Genomic DNA, 18,205 nt, shown 5'->3' with positions numbered 1-18,205 from the left:
CAAACATTGACAAAAAACCAACAATGAATTCTGAAATGTAAATCAACAATAAAAAATAGTCATACTTTTAATGAGATGGATGTACTTGATGAATTGACAGCAAATTATCAATATTTGGCTTCAGTTTTGTAAGAAGTAATCTCAAATCTCTCCGTTCTGTGGTGTCCAATCTGCTCCTTTTTTTTGTTAACAGGTTGGTAACGACACTAAAACTTGTTTCGACAAGATATGACAAGGGAAACCCTATCAAAAATTTTCTCACAATTTCCCACAGCCCAGGATATTTTTCGGGGATTTCTGCCTTTAGCCAAAATGTTTGATAGCCTTATTTAAATTTCACCTTCAGTTCCTCGTTAGTGCTGAGCTCAAGTAGCTCGTCTTGTAATACTACATCCACCTCTTCCGTAAGTCATCATGCAGGGTATTTAAATGCGAGCGGGCGCACGGGCGGCACTTTGCAAGTCTCGACATGTGGTGTACACTTGTACTATTAACTATTGTTCTATTCAATTCTGTGATTGAACTGAGTCTAGAATATTTTTGAGTACCTACCTAGTGAATGATGCTACCTGCCTACGTTGATAGGTAAATCCAAGCCAAAATTTTTGTTCTTTATTATGAAAACCAGAAAATTTTTCTTGGACCCCCACTTACAACTTGTGAACCCCTGTTTTCTTTTCACGTCTACGTGGACCCCCGTGTGGTCTCCTATGGACCCCTGGGGGTCCACCTGGACCACTTTGGGAACCTATGATCTAGATGAACTAAATATAGTATTAGTTACATATTGCATGGCAAAGATATGATATTAAAAATAAAAGAATTTCATAATACTTAATATCAACAAGTCTTGTACTAATCGTTGATTATAGTATTTGAAGCAGATGTTGTCAAAATAATGTGGAGCATAAAGACATGGTTCTTGTTGGATAAAACATCTTGTTGATAAAATCTTGCAACAACAAAATTTGATGCTGTGAAAAAGGTATAGTGAAGAAAATATTTCCCAGACAGAATATCCTTTACTTTCTTAATTTCGTTTCCATGAATCCTATTCAATACACTCGAATGCTGAATAAAACTGAAAAAATACCACCAAGTTTTATTTGTGTAGTAGATATTCGGTTTGTGATCTCAGCTGTTTATTGGAATTAAAAACTTCAAGCACCTTTTTGATCATTTTATACGAAATGCGCTGTATATCAGGTTTAAGAAAAATGAAGAATACGTAATTGAAATATTTGTTATTTACTCTTATCTAATCAAGCCACTTACACTACAATATTTTGTTTAAAATTTTTTTAAAAAAAATATGATTACAAACAAGGTTTAAAACAAATGTTTGTTGAAATTGATTTCAATAATATATATTTACATAGATAAAAGACAATTCATAGATTATAAAGTTTTAATAAAATTTTATTAAAAAGTCAACAATTCGCATAAATATCAAGTCATTCGCCTTTTATTAAATTTAAAATGAAAAGAATTCTTGCAATATTTGCTCTAGATATTAGTGACCAAAATAATTAAAAGCACTAAAAATAATTTTTTGTCAGGGGACGATTTTAAATGCGTGTAACATATAATGTGTATGAATCAGCATTAGCATCTCATTAAATTTTCAATATTTGTTTCCATAAAAATTTGCATATAAAGTACCATAAATATGTATAGTTAAAAAATAGGTTTCTAGCTTCCATACACTGAGAAAAAAAGAATATGGTAATATTTATCGTGTTTCTGGCTCTATGTGAACACCTTAAATCTCTTTAATTTTTATTGAAGCGCTTTAGTAATGATTTTTGAAATATTAACAATAAAATATGGTTTTATGTTGTGCGATAAAATTTGATAAATTCGGAAAAATTTACCAAAATTAATTTTATAATGAAATATAATAACATGGCATGATAAACTTTCTATTTGTTTAAATTTAAAATTCAGTTTTATATTTTTTACTAAATGCGTGGTAATAAGAACTATAATTATAAAAACTTGAATTTCTGGTAAAGCTTTACCATATGAACCGAAAATTACTAAATGAATGGTATAAATACCGTATATTTTGGTTTTAGTAACTAGAATTCTAGTTTTTTTATTTTCCCAGAAATGTCATTGCTATATGTACGGTAATTTTAATTGAATATCTTCGAGTACACATAGTAAAATATGAAAAAAAGTTTACTGTTAAAATTTTAAAGATCCACTACCCCCATAAAATCTCCTCCTCCTTAAAAAGAGCTAGATGACCAAAATCAGATAAATATTGTAATCTGAAATAAATAAAAGTCATATTCTTAAAACTTTGCACATACAATATCATTGATTAGTATAGTTTACAAAAAAATAACTAGGTTTTTCGCATCTAAGTAAAAGATGAAAAAGGAAAAATATTTTTAAATTTTAATGATCCATTGTTCTTTTAAATATATACCTCCTCCAAAAAAAGACTTCGAAGACTGAAATCTTTTCTAAATAACATATTCCATAATAAATAAAACTCACAATCCTAAAAATTTTACCAATTTGATGTAAAATTATGTAGGTTAAAAAATAATGCAACTTTGTACAGTTAGAAAGTAAAAGTATTATAACAAAAAGCTAAATTATACTCATTTGTTAAAAAAGATGAAAATAAGTAAATAAATTTGAAATTTCAGCACCACATACACTAAAATTTCATGAAAAATAAAATAGTTATTTTTCCAATCAATCAATAGCCAATCGGTTCCATAATACACATTTTTAATTGATTCCAAATGAGTGCAGTAAACACGTGGCAACTTTAATGTTGTTTTGGAAAATGTATAATTGATAAAAGATTTCATTGGAACTAATGGATGAAAAATATTTAACCTACTTTTAACTATCTGATTGCGTTAGGTTAAGTTTCAAAAATTATTCAGATCAATTGTTAGTTAATGCTTTAAATGTTTAATAGAAGTGTGTAAAAATTGTATTATTGTAATTGTAATTTTCTATCATGCAAATAACATCAGTATGGACTTTGGCATTAAGTATTCTGGGATTTTATGTAAGTTAAAAATCTTTATATTGCTCAAATTTATATTTTTAAAGAAAATATGGCTGCTCTTTATTTTAGATGCTTTTAGATTTAAACCAACCAACAAGCCAGCTTTAATTTTGGAAAAGCTTGTTTCTCCGACGAATTCATTTTTGTGATAATAATTGAAGACATATAATTATTTTTAAAAAGTTGAGAAAATCAGAAAAGCAGAAGTAAAAATAAAATCGATAGTAAAAAAATCTATTGAATAAACTCATTTATTACCGTTGAATATGATAACTTCATGAATTTTCATCCGAATTACTTAAAAGGTGAAGAACTTATATTTCATCAATATCATATTTAGTAGTCGTATTTAGTATTTATAATAATTGTATGACGTGCATCACATAAAACGTATGAAAAAAAGTTTGATTAAATAGATAGAAATTTTTCTAGACTTGTTTATTTCCATTCTGAATGATTAGAAAAAAATAAATTAAATTCCGAAATTAACTTCCAGAGTTTTCTTTCCCTTTGTTAACAAAAGTAGTTAAAAAAATATTTTAATTTTTGTTTCATTCGAGGAAAAGATCCCGTTTTACTCAGAGCAACGGATATTCATGCATAAATTCTGATTAAATGTTTTTATTGTTCATTTTTCATTAATGAAGAAAAAAAAATTGAATATTTGTCCCAAATTAGTAAGAACTAATTTTTTTTTATTCTTTGAATTCCATAATTTAATGTTTTTGATAAAGATATTTATAAATGTTTGTTTATTGTGTAAATGTAATTCGCACTTTAATTTGTTTTGGTTTTATTACAACAATAGTAACGTAAAAAAATTAAAGAAATTTAAAAGCAAACGAAGCGTTTAATTATTGAAAAATAATGTATAAAAATTAATTTTGACGTATTATAAATTTCCATTCCTTAAATTTGAGTTTACATACACTGTTAAAATTTTCCTTCTAAAATTACGGTAATATAACTGGCAGCTGTCTGTCCATCCGATTAACCATTAAGTTTACGGAAAAGAAAATTTATTTCCTTTTTGATATTATAACCATTTGCAAAAATATCGTACAAAACTATACGGTTTTTTAACCATTTATAACTAGCATTTTTTTAAAACGTAATAATTTTTTAACTAGACATAGAAACTCGGCTTTTCGTAAGTGAATAGTCATTGGAGAGTACCGGACACTGGGAATTCTTCACGTGTTGAATGGAATGGAGAAAATATTGTAGTGTCAACACTAGGACTCGAACTCCAGCTCTAATGGTCATGTGATTGACAGATGAGCCCGCTCGGCTATTATATGTACGCAGTAGCGAAGAGCTAAGTAGCTTCATTAGGTGGTTCTAGTTGGTTCGATAAAATTCTGGTTGTTTAACCGTATTAGGTGAAAGCAGTTAATAAACAGTTTTTCTTACACTTAACAGTTTGATTACCATTTCATTTACGGTTATTTGACTGTGTTGATTAAATATGGTAAAATAGGCATGCAATCAATTGTTATTTAACCATTTCTTCCGAGAAATTTCCAACAGTGTATGTTTAATTAGAAACTATGGAATCTTAAAAAATTCTCCAATTGTAAAATGATTGAGCAAAAATTGAACATTAAATAAAATACTAATGTAAAAGATGACCATTTTAAAAAGAAATAATCAAAATATTAATTAAAAAATTTAAAATAATTCGTTTAGACTTCAAAATTACGTTTATACTAACATCAGTATATCAGTTAAATAGACAAATATTTATCAACTATTTATACCTTATATAGTTATACCTTAGAAGTTAATTTTAAAATAATGTCGATGCAAAATAACGTTTACAAAATGTACAAATATAGTGTTAATGAAAAGTAAAAGATTATAATATGAATTTATAATTCATAAATAATAACTGAATTATTTTTACATTTTATTATATTAAAATGACGATGCATCAACAGTATCTAATTTATAATTATATTCAAGGTTCACATTAATTCAAGGTTACACTTTCTTTTCAATTTAAATCAAGTTATACTTTGTTTTTATAAAACCAAGTTCAAATTTAGTTCAATACAAGAGAATCGCTGATAGAATGAGGAAATATACTTAGAATCCAATGATTCCCCCCAACCCTTAATCAAGTAGCCTTTTCATTTCTATGTATGCCAGTCAATTTAGATCAATTACTTAAAAAGCTTTCCTTGTTAGCTAAATGGATATTTCCTAAACAGTCTGATATCTTCAAGAGAAAAACTTTATGTGTTTGTTTGTGTCCGATGCTTTCATTCTTCTGGATTTTTTATAGCTAATTAGATAGTTTTATGTACCTAATTGGGTGTAAGTTTCAGTTCATGGTAAACAACTGTTTAGAGAATAGGAGTACAATTGCTTTTAGAAAAATAAATAAGTTGTAATAGAAATAAATGAGAATGCTAAATCAGGTGGAGGAAAGAAAAGTTGAATTGTTTCCATTAATGCCAATAAGAAACGTATATTTAGCTTAAGGAATAATATACTTTAAACTTATCTTTATACCACAATAATTTTTCGATTTAGATGTTTTATTTGTACCGCAATGTTTTTAAATATGATTCAAAGACAATATTTTATTCATTGTGATTCCGGAAGCAGAAATGCATGGCAGAGAGAGCTGCAGATCACTATAATTTTTATAGATTATTTTTCATTTAAGTGATCTTTTGATTTTAAAAGAAGGAAACAAAAAATTGGGGGGAAATTGTTGAGATTCTTTTTTAAAACATCTCTTAACTTGCTTCAAATGAATATTAAAAAACAGAATTAAGAGAAAACATCAAAGAACAAAAAAGTAAAGAATTTTTTCAGTTGCTCTATTACAGACTTTACTACAGAGGGATTTATTTCACTTTATTTGTAATCAATAAAATTCTACGTAAATTTATATAACATGAAGTTTTATGTATAATTTTTAAGGAACTTATGTATTTGCGAATTTTGCAGTGTGTATGCTAGATTAAGTTGAAATTTTACAATAATAATCTCAGTCAGGCTGTGTTGAGTCGAAGACAAATTTGGATTTATGAAGTGCTTTGTTGACGTTATTCAAAAACTGGAGCAACAACTTGACAAATATTTCAATGTTTTTGGTGACTATGTTAAAAAGTGAATAAATATTAGTATTTTAGTTTCTGATACAATTTACATTCTTAAATACAGTTATTATTATTCAATCAAATACAGCTATTATCATACAGTTATTGTTATCAATTCTTAAATACAGTTAAATCACTTATTCCACTACAAAACGGTTCTTACTTATAAAATGAAACTCATACAATTTATAAAAATAAGGTGCTGAGCAGATTAAATTACTTTTTATTAATATAAATATAATTTGCTAACATTAATTATTAAAAAATAAACAATGGTTAATATTTTTTAACTAATGCTTCAGAATTGGTTTCTTTATTTCCTATTAATCTTTTGGTTTTACTTTTACTGACTTATGCAATGCGGATATTTGAATTTTATGATGATTTAAAAATGATAAGCTTGGCATTAACGGGATATTTTTGACGCAATTTGAATATTATTAAATAAAATAATTAAAAATAATAAATATTTATTAAACTTATTTTTGACATAGAATTATATAATTGTATGAAAAGTTATTTCGCTTAAAAAAATCTCGAGCTATGGTAAAATTCGCAAAAAATAAAATTAACATTAAGGGGCTCAAACTTTGAATCTCTCTCATGACCTAACTCAACATTCATTCTTTATAAAATTAAAGACACGAAAAAAATCTTTTCTTCTATTTTTAATATTTCTTAAACAGAATGTAAGGTATAAAGGAACGATTTAGATTGCAAATAATTTTTCTGAAGCTTTTTGAAAACAATAAACAATTGAAAACAGTTTTGAATACTGATCTATATATATATAATCTAAAGCCAAAAAATAAGTCTAGAGTTTTCAGAATCTTTATTTGTTAAAAACAACCCACTATGTTTCGGTAAAAAAAAATTCAGTTTGCTTTTAAACAACCATGCTTTGAAGTTTATTTAAAATATTGATTTGGTTATCGAATATTTGAAAAACTTCAAAGAGTTTTTCAATATTTGAAGCCTTTGGAAACTAAGACTGCTTGAGTTTGATTCTTTTTCAGAAGTTTTCATTACACTTAACAAACAGAGAACACAAAGAACTTACATGAAAGTTTTCCCTAAGTTTAGAGAACTTGATAAACAAGTTATTACACTGCTAAAAATTCCGGATTAAATATCGGTAAGAAAATACTGGCACCCTGTGTGCTTCATCAGTAAAAACAACTTTACATAAAATTTTATTCCGTATATTTTGCAGTAATAATTATACAACTACAGTGATTCAGTGATTTTACAATAAATATTACTATAAAAATTACGGTATGTCAGATTTTTTGTTCCATGAAAATTTATGGTTAAAAGCATCGGTATCAGGTATATTTTACTGTAATTTAATCTGGGATTTTTTACAGTGTAGAACTGGAACCAAACAAGATTTATTTTATTTATAAGAAATTATATAAAGAGAAGAATATAAGGAAATAATATAATAGAAATAAGAATTATAAGAAGAACTAACTTTTAAATATAACATTCAGTGATTAATGCTGTTGCTATCTAGATTTTCGGAAAGTGTTTAAAAGTTTGATTAAAAAAAATTCTATTTGTGGATAAAACGATGATAAATTCTGCATCCGTAATTCAGAAAACAAACATAACTTTTACTGGCATTAGATATAGAGATACAATACATTTTTGAGCTCTCTAATTAGTTGGAATGTGATAAAAATTTATATTGGCGATAAAAATTACGATGAATTCTACTTGACCTATGACGTTCTGTTTTTGTCAGTAAAGTTTCGTAGGTAAAGCCTATGTTTAAGCATCACCAAGACTAAGGCAGACTGTTTTCACCATTTGCTAGTGGTTTTACCAAATCATTAAATTTGGCATCGTTTTTAAATTAAAAATAGTCTATGTTAAATGTACTTTATAATAATATAACACTTTTACTGAAGAATAGATAATAATTAAATGAATAGTTTATTTGAACAGTGTTTGAATTATCATTCTAAAATTACGGTAAAATAACCGGCAACTGTACCAACCAATCGTAAAATTTATGATAAAGAGTGTTTTTACCTTTACGGTTTTGAGACCGTTTACAACAAATATCAAGTTACCCGGTTACCGAGTTACCTATACCGAGTTACCCAATGAGGTAAACTTGGTTTACCTCATTGGAAGACGCGCGCTCTATCCCTTGATCCATCACGGCTCGAAAAGCTCGGCGAACGGAAAGATTGATAAAATTTAAGTCTGGGAAATATGGTGGTCGTCATCGTTTTGGCAAGCGCTCTATCCCCTGAGCCATCACGGCTCAAAGAGACTGATATATTTTATTTTAGAGCCGTCGTTAAACAGCTGACTTAATAAGAGAGGAAAAAAAAATAGCTTTCAAAGTTTTATACCACAAGAATAAAAAGTCTTACTTAAGAATGGTCTATCATTTAAATGATGCGCCAATGTATACAAAGCATGGGAAATGACAATCATTATTTTTTTATTGCTTGTTACGAAGCATTTCTGGAAGAAAAAACAGTTTAAAATATTTAAATTCATAAAAATATCTATCTTATATTTAAGAGTAAACTCTCAAACCGTAATGAAATTTTCCATAGTTTTTAAATGTATGAAAACTTCTACTGCATCTTTTGAGAATAAAAAGATGAATATTTGTTTACAACAAATATGAGAAAGGAAAATTACATGGAAGGGTTATAATAGGTTCGGTAGTTAAGCATACGAATTAGTAAGCCAAGTTGGTGCTTCTTTTTATCTTTACCAAAGTGGATTCGAACTTTTTCATATTTTAAATTTAAAGGATTTACGTGTTTCTACCGATAAAATTCGTTTAAATTAATACTATTCCTATCGGAAAGATCTATCAGAATCGGTTGCTTCTTTAGTTAACATTTATAAAAACAGCTGTAATGCAAACTTTCAAGGTCGTGGAACATTGCACATTGTAGTATAAACAATGGTTAACGTTAAGCATTATTAGTCCGAAAGAATTTGATTGCAAAATTTTATCCTTATAGACACGAAAAAAAGCTAATTTAAAGGTAGAAAAACTTTTATGTTGCTGTTGTTTCTAATGCTACTTGCCACACTAGCAAGCCTGCATGGTGAAACCGAGCAAATTTAAGGTAAAGTGTGCGTTTCTTGCTTTTCAGGGGAGCCATCTAAGGTCAAGAATTCGCCTTCTGCCGCATCATATGTCACATCCGTTTATAGGGCGGACCCATTCATACATCCATTCATTCATCCACTGATCGTAATTTTTAACCTGGATCGGAGAACGATCGGTCTCCAATCCAGTACCCCCAGAGGTATTGATTTGTTATGGGAACATGGAAGACTTTGCGACTCGACAGATTTAACGTGCATCAGTCACCATTTTACTACACGGGGAGTCTTCGGCCTGCGAGGTACGAACCCACGAACTCTCAGACATGGGCCCAGTGCCCTACCGACCAGGCTATTTCGGCTTAAAAAACTTCCAAAAAATGTAAAATAAAGGATTTAAAAAAATGTTAATCTATCCATAACGTTTTGAAATATTTTGAACCAATTTTGACAATAAATCTTGAACCAATTTCAAGCAAATAATTTTAAAATTCGTTAAAAAAATAAAATCAACCTTTTGTTTGAATTTGTGGCGCTTTCTAGTTTTTAACAATTTTTTTTTAATATTTATCAAGTTTGTTAGCAAATTTAATTAATTTGGTTTTTAATAACACTGCTCTACATATATCTTATGCAGAGCAGCGAGATCTCTATTATTCATATCTTATCTCTACTCCTCATATCTTTTGTAGAGAAGAGAATGATGCTCACGAATTAACTATCGATCAAATAAACTACAAAGTATTTGTTAATCATTGTTTTAGTTTTTAATTAAATTTTTTATTGCTTCATGTTTTCCTTTTTTACAGTGTGTGGGTGGAGAAACATCAGTGGAAGATTTGAACTCAGGTAAGTTTACATTTTCTGCATCTTATAATTTTCGATTTTGTCTTAAATTAAAGTCAATTTAATTTTTAATTAATTTATTTTTGCATTTAGGTTAAGTTTTCAATTGAATTTATTTTATTGTCTATACAATAAAAAGAATATATGTAACTTATGACGTTTTTCATTTTTTGTAATCTAATATATATAATTCTTTTACGTGGCTCCCAAATTTTGGCTGTATTTCTTTTCCGCCGGTGGTAACGTTTGCTTTGATTCTTTACGTTACTATTTCTCTTACACGGCGAATCGACCAATGATTGCCACTAAAAATGTTACATGCCAAATCTAGCTGAGGTGGCTCAACATATAGCGATTTTAAAAACGGAAACTGAAATAACCGGAGAGCATCAGCTGCGACAATCTCATACTGTTAAGCTAGGCAGAAGTGAGTAGTCTTTGTCGATAGATCTCTATTTTAGTATTTTGTCGAAAGCGCTTATTTTTACGAATTTATTTGACGATTTTTGATTTATATCACGAATTATACTATAGCACATTTTTAAAAGGTTTCGCGACTTACATGTCATTTATTTGAATTCAAATTTATTTTAATGACTTAGTTTTTACTAAAAAGATGTAATTTTTTTTTAAAAAAAAGTTTTTATATGGATTTGAATAATTGTTTTGAATTCTTAGAATTTTGTGCATTTGTAATGTACTTAAGTTAGTAGCGAGCGAAGCGACCTTGGTTTGCAAAGCAAACCATATAAGATTGCGTAGCAATTTTTGGGGGTTGGCGAGCGTTAGCGAGCAGGGGGTGCAGCCCACTGCATAAAATAAAACTTGAATCGCTGTAAATTCTTTTTACTGATTAAAAATATTTAAACTAATCGCGGATAATTTATATTAATACTTTATTGAAAGGTTTTGGATTGGGTGTTAAAATAAGCTTTAAAATAAGTTTTAAAATATTTTTTTACTAAATTTATTTAGAAATCTCAAAATATTCTATAATAGCATTTTAAATCTATTGATTTATCAATAATTATTATTTGTTTTTTAGAAAATAGTAAAAATATTTTAAAAAGAATTTTTTATTTATTTATAATTTAAGTGCAAACAGTTATGCTCAAATTAAGTAAAACTATGCTACATGTTATTTGCTTGCGAAAGCCTAATATTCTTTTAATAACTGAAATAACTCCAACTACGATAAACTTATACGACTTGTGTAAGACTAATGACTTTTCAAGGGGAAATTCGCAATTAAAGTTTTTTTTCTTTATAAAATAAATTGTTTATAAAAAGTTAAAGTTATAAAATAAATTATTTATGTAAAGTTGAAGTTATAAAATAAATTGCTTATGTAAGCATCGCATTATTTACTCATAATCTAGACCAGGGATGGGCAAACTTTTTTTTTCAAGGGCCAAAAATCAAGGAAAAAAATGCTTGGTGGGCCAAGTAAAAATTTCAAAATTTAAAAAAAAAAAAAAGCGATATACAAGATTTAATTTAAATATTTAGTGAGATGACGGAAATTGCGATTTCATTTTTTAAAGTTCCTTATATTAAGGTTCGAAGTGAGATGTGCTTATTTTAAGGAATAAGGCTTTTCTGTTAGCCTACTTCTGAAATGATTTTTTCTAAGGTTCATAGTTGAAAACTCTTGTTCACATATATAAGATTAAGCAAACATAGTACTGATTTTCTGGGCATGAAATATTAAATTTTGGAAACTAGCTTTTGGTAATGATTTGTAAAACTTTGGCATATTTAGAAACAACTGCTTCAGATGATTGTTAGATTGTCCGCTCTTTGGAGCGTAAAATGCGCAGTCTGCCAAATGTGAAGTACAATTTACCTTTATTAAATTCCACAAGTCAGCTCCTCGAGAAAGACAAATGCTAGTTGGAACCAATCTACGGCTATTCTATAAAGAACTTCTGCCTTCAACATTTTACCAATTGAAGCTGTCTGTGCTAACTATTTCCATTAATTTATGTTTTGTAGAACAAAAATAGAGAAAGTAAAAATGTCATCAGTTCTTTGTTAAAAAAGGAAAAACAAAAATAATTTTAAACATAGTCGACAAGAAAGTGGATGCATATTGTTTATATTTGCCACTGATCGGCAAATAAAAATTCAATCCGCGGGCCGGATAAAATCTTCCGGCGGGCCGTAGTTTGCCCATCCCTGATCTAGACTGTAAGACTTATTGCAGTTGTTGGAAGTTGTTGGTCAATGATTGAAAGTTAGTCAATGATTATTTTACAGCATATTTGATGGTGAATGGTGATTTCTGTTAAAAATAAAATGTAGAAAATGCTATGTTCTTTTGTTACTTTGGTGAATTGATGAGGTTATGAGAAAAGTTAAAATAAAAGTTTAAATTGAATTATTTAGTATACACCAATTTAACGTTTTGAAATATTGTATAAAATGAAGTTTTAAATTAAAATATTATACTGAAAACTTGTTTTAATAAATTAAACATTTCTTCTTTTTAATTAAGTATCTTATAAAACAGTTTATTAATAGATAAATAGAATGCTAAATAAGTAACAATTATTTTTTATATATAAAGTCTAAAATTTTTTATCATGCTTCAGATATAAATTAGAATGTTATAATCATGTACAGAAAACAAACTTACTTCTACTTTAGATAATCAAATTATTATTGCATAGTTTGTTGCTCGGATTTAACGTCGAAGCAAATACGCTTCGTAAAGAACGCATTTAATATGCGCTTTAAAAATTCTTATCAAAACCAAAAATAAAGAATTATACCCACCAAGTGTTAAAAATTATTATTTAGGGAAAGAAAAAACAAAACAAAATGCGATTGAAATTTAATAAATCACTTGTCAAGAAGTCGCATGTAATAAACATCGAAACTGACTTTATTTTGAAGGTCTATCTAAGTTTGTCTTTCAATTTTCATTTATCATCAATAATATTTTTTGCTACCAAGGAACAGAAAGGAGTAGTTTTTATAAGGATTTTCGTTAAATCTATATTTATGAAAATATATGTTTGTCTGTGTATGCGTGGGTGTGTGTGTCCTTTATAAACTAAGCCATCCGACTGAAATCAATGAAAACAAATAGATTGAAGCACGAGGAAACTCACTGTCGGCATTAGAACATTTTACCCCGAACCGTTCGAGCGGAATGAGTGAAAAGTGAAACGTTAGCCATTGTTTTAAATTTAACAATAGACGAGTAAATTTATCACATATTTCAAGGATAACATTAATGAAAATTTCTAGCTTAATTTCGCCATATTTTTAATGACGCTAATGATGCTCAAATAATTTAGATAATATATGCATATTGAAATAAAAGAAATAAGCTATGTACTAGAAAGCAAAAGTAATGGAATAAAGATATTTATTTGTCTAGAAGAACTGTCAAAAATCGTCATATTACCATTGAAGACAATGATGCTGAATTAATGTTGGTAATATGTTAATTAATATATAAGAAAAAACTTATACACCATAGCGCGAAAATAATGGAGTAGTGATAGTTATTCATGTTGGTGAGTTGCAAATAAGCGTCATGTTATTATTGACGCTAATGCTTTATTAAAATTGATGATAAGTATTAATTGTTAGTGATAGAGTTATTCATGTTGGTGAGTTGTAAAAAAGCGTCATGTTATTATTGACACTAATGCTTTATTAAAATTGATAATATGTATTAATTGTTAGTGATAGTTATTCATGTTGGTGAGTTGTAAAAAAGCGTCATGTTATTATTGACACTAATGCTTTATTAAAATTGATGATAAGTATTAATTGTTAGTGATAGTTATTCATGTTGGTGAGCTGTAAAAAAGCGTCATGTTATTATTGACACTAATGCTTTATTAAAATTGATAATATGTATTAATTGTTAGTGATAGTTATTCATGTTGGTGAGCTGTAAAAAAGCGTCATGTTATTATTGACACTAATGCTTTATTAAAATTGATAATATGTATTAATTGTTAGTGATAGTTATTCATGTTGGTGAGCTGTAATAAAGCGTCATGTTATTATTGACACTAATGCTTTATTAAAATTGATAATATGTATTAATTGTTAGCGATAGAGTTATTCATGTTGGCGAGCTATAAAAAAGCGACATGCTAATATTGAAACTAATGCTTTATTAAAATTGATAATATGTATTAATTGCTAGTGATAGTTATTAATGTTGGTGAACTGTAAAAAAGCGTCATGTTATTATTGACACTAACGCTTCATTAAAATTGATAATATGCATTATTTGAAATAAAATAAAATAAGCTTTATGAAAAAAAGCAAGGTTAAAGGAGAAAATGTTCATAGGAAATTCGTTTAGGTAGTTCGTCCTAATGTTTATAGGAAATTTGTTCGTTCGTAGAAAATCACCATTCGCAGATGAAGCTTAATTATTATGTAATACTGACGGTAATAATTATCATAACACTACTGGTATTATGGTAATTGGTGTGGTGTTGACAAGAGTTCTACAACGAGTTTTTCGTAGTTTCAGAAAATATTTTTTTTTCATTCGTAGCAAAGATAGTGTATTAATATTTTAATGAATTACAATTAAAGGAACTTCGTTCCACCACTATCTATAAATACTATTTCACCGGTAAATTAAAGATTAGATAGCGAAATGGTCATGCTTTAAAATCCTTATCAAATTCTAAAAGGAATTCTACTTCTTTTTTTTAAAAAAATTCTGCTTTAGATGGCTGTCACTGACAAATGTATTTTCACAAAACTCAACTGTTGATGGGTTACGTAATAAATACCGAACATGCTAATATAGGTATAAAATATTATATTGATACATTTGGTGATTATTAAAACAGCACCAATACTAAGCGGTTTCAATATTAATACTTGGAGTGTTTTACGGTTCCCTCGAAAGGGATATGTATTGGAGAAAATCACTTGATACTGCAATAGCATCATTTCAAGTGATACTTTTCAAGTGATACTAGCATCATTTCAAGTGTTTTATCTTTATACTAATGAGATAGAATTCACTCCGTGCGAAGAACGGGTATTTACCTAGTGTACCATTTATTGTACACTAGGTATTATACTTAAAATATAGGTGTTATGTTAAAAGTTAAAGTTTAAATACAAATGCATTAATTGAAAGTTTCCTAATATTTTATTTCAAAAAGTAGTTTTTTTTTTACATAAAATTTTTACTTTAAATGCATCGTTACTTATAAAATAAAAACTGAATTTACGACCCGACTAGATCTATATTTCTATTTCAATTTTATTTCATTTAATTTAATAACCTGCTTTAAACTGGCTACTCAATTCTGAGTTACCACGTAGCTTTGTAATTTTCAAACTAGCCAGTATTGGGAAAAACTATTCTTCATGGCAGATATTTTGATGGAACTAACCAGCTTTTGTGTTACAAGGAGTGGAACATCTCGAAAACCTCCCACAGTTAGCCAGACGGCAAGGGGATTCTAATCCATAATCTGTCTACCACTGAGGTTTTTAACGCCAGCACTGTGGTTGGTGCGAGCAGGGTGTGGCATTCATATCGACCAGCCATCGCTGGGATTCGAGCCCGGGTCACCGCTTTGGAAATCAAATGCTCTATCTCCTGATCCTCCACAGCTCTTTATTAAAATTTTTTTTATAACCATCATTGAGCAATCTCCTTTATGTAACCGGCGTAACCTAATGTTTTAGGTCTACTATTACTAATGCTCAACTCCGTAACCTTGTAATTTTGAACCCAATGCAGAAGGCTAGGGAACTCCCGGATCAAGTATTGGGAAAAATTTGCTTTCATGGAGGACTTTTTATTTACAATTGAAAAGATAATGTTAAACAAAATTATTGATAAAAAGCTAAAAAGTTATAATAAAATTGTGACGTTTTATTTAAATTTTTGAGTTTTTTCACTTAAATCACTTATATTTACTGTATTATTAATCCGTAATGTATAAAACGATGTTATAAGCATTAGAAGCAAACGTATCCTACTGAGTCAATATTTCAGATATAAATCCTGACCTCATTGCCAAAACAAGCTGACTTTATAATTAGGATAAATCTGGAGTTTCTAAAATTTTGAATAGACGCTTTCATGTTGTTTGAATAATTGCAGTTACTAATTTTCCTTTCTCAATTCGCTCATTTGATTAATCTTATGAATACATTGAAATCTCAGATGTCCGATACAAGACGGGAAATACAGTATTCCATCTCTTTCAAGCAGCGTTAAGTATTTGGACAAACCAGTAAGGAAACAAACCAGTCTCTCTATACCTATCTTTCCATTTAATAATATGAAGAGAATTCGGTTGTATTCAGGAAATCGCCTAGTTTAGATGTCGACGCTTTCGAATAGCTTGAGGTCCCTAAACATGTGTTACTAGCAAATGCTTATTAAATATTCACCTGAAAATTTGTTTTGAGTATACTTTACCCTTCCGTTTTTGTTTAAAAAATTATTACATCTTACAAATGTGAAATCTTTTGAACAGTTAAGTTTCAAATATTACCCAGTAATATTCCATAAAAACTGTAACTTTAGTATTTTATAACTTTATTAAAATGTAAGAATTTTCTTAACATGACTGTCAGCAAACAGTCTAACAGTCTGGGTCTAATCTCACCAAATTATCGTCAATAATTTAACAGAAATGTGATTTAATACATCTGTAAAATATAACAGTCAATTAAAAACATAATCATTTATTAGTGTCACATTGTTTTAATTTCATGCAAAACAATTTTTAACCCTTAAAATCAAAACCCAGTCTCTCTTTGTTCAAAAATAATAATAAAAATTTTTGTAATTGATCTTGTTTCTTCATAAATTTCTTGTTTTTCATAATCTAACCAAAATGTTTTTTTTAATGTCTTTTTTGACAGTGAATTGAATATATAAATTGTATAAACAGTAATGTTAATTGTATAAACAAATACTATATTGTTTCATTATAACAATGTAACAAATATTCACGTAACAAATATTATATTGCTTCAACAAAATATTCATGTAACAGTTTCAAAGGAACTAAAATTTTTAATTTTAGTTTGGAATAAATACTTCTGAAATATGGAACTTTAAATCTTTTCAGAATATCTATAATGTTTAACTTTAAAACATGAATTAAAATTAGTGGTTGTAGGTGGACTATTAGTCCTGATTGCATTTCTTTGTTAATCGCATAGTTATATCCAATCAGGGGTGATTTCCGTATCGTAATCTTTGGCAGAATAATCGCCAAGTTTTGTTCCGGGTAGCGGACTAAAAATAAACATTACAGAAAGGGATGCTAAAAAATAAGTATCTCGAAGAGCATAACTCGTAGCCATCCCCAAGCAAACATCTACATGTTTTTTTCTTTAAATTTTCACGTTTAAAATCAATTTGGCTCCTTGGCAATTGCAGTTGGCGTGTCAGATCACGATACAGAAATATTCTCTCTGGTCATGTGGTTTATTACTCTTATGTTTATTATCTGACTGAATAAATTTTGGGATCAGATTTAGCTAGTTACCTAAACTCAACGTCACACATGAGTGTGAAGGAGTCCTTTCGTAGTGACTTAACGTAACTTTCAGAGCTTATTTTACAAATCTTTTTACTTCAAACTTAAAAATTAAAAAATAATTTATAAATATGCTTGTGGATTTACAATGTGTGTCGTATAAATGTATAATTTCTACCAAGAATTTGAAACAAAATTACTATTAAAAGATAGTTTTTCAACAACTAATTTAACAGTTTTTCAACACTGAAAAATGATGCTTGTATTATAAGGCAAATTTTTCTGAAAGTTGAGCAGGCATTTAAAATTGGCTACTATATTTAAAAAAGGTGAACACTATTAGAAATATATTATATATTTATTGAAGAACAATTTTTTGCTCTTAAATATTACTTTCACTTACTCACGTAACCATCAAATGACAAGCAAGACATACATTCGAATATATTTATTGTGAGTAATCTTTATAACATTTGTAGTACTTTTTCAATTTTTGAATATTTCATGTTGTACAATTAATTTTCTTCGATCAGTATTTGAAGTTGTAAATGAAAGACTTCTCTTTAACTCAATTGGAGCTGTTAAAAAACTTTAGCTTTTATAAGCTGAATATCATCAGGTTT

General features: G+C 28.2%; 1 protein-coding gene across 1 annotated transcript in view; it reads left to right on the top strand.

The window, feature by feature from the left end:
* Window positions 1-2,922: 2,922 nt before the first annotated feature.
* The window catches only part of LOC147802768 (uncharacterized), a gene marked incomplete at its 3' end in the record, with an annotated part of 41,212 nt that continues 25,929 nt past the window's right edge, over window positions 2,923-18,205 (top strand). Inside the window, exons 1-2 of the mRNA XM_087152773.1 lie at window positions 2,923-3,037; window positions 10,044-10,083. Coding sequence (XP_087008899.1) covers window positions 2,987-3,037; window positions 10,044-10,083 — 91 coding nt within the window. The remainder of the gene's footprint in view (window positions 3,038-10,043; window positions 10,084-18,205) is intronic.

The sequence above is a fragment of the Parasteatoda tepidariorum genome, chromosome 10 (genome assembly GCF_982258835.1).
Source record: "Parasteatoda tepidariorum strain Cologne lab strain chromosome 10, Ptep-v5.0, whole genome shotgun sequence".
NCBI classification, from domain to species: Eukaryota; Metazoa; Arthropoda; class Arachnida; order Araneae; family Theridiidae; genus Parasteatoda; species Parasteatoda tepidariorum.
Note: the sequence above shows the minus strand (reverse complement) of the source record. Positions and strands in the feature narration are given on the sequence as shown.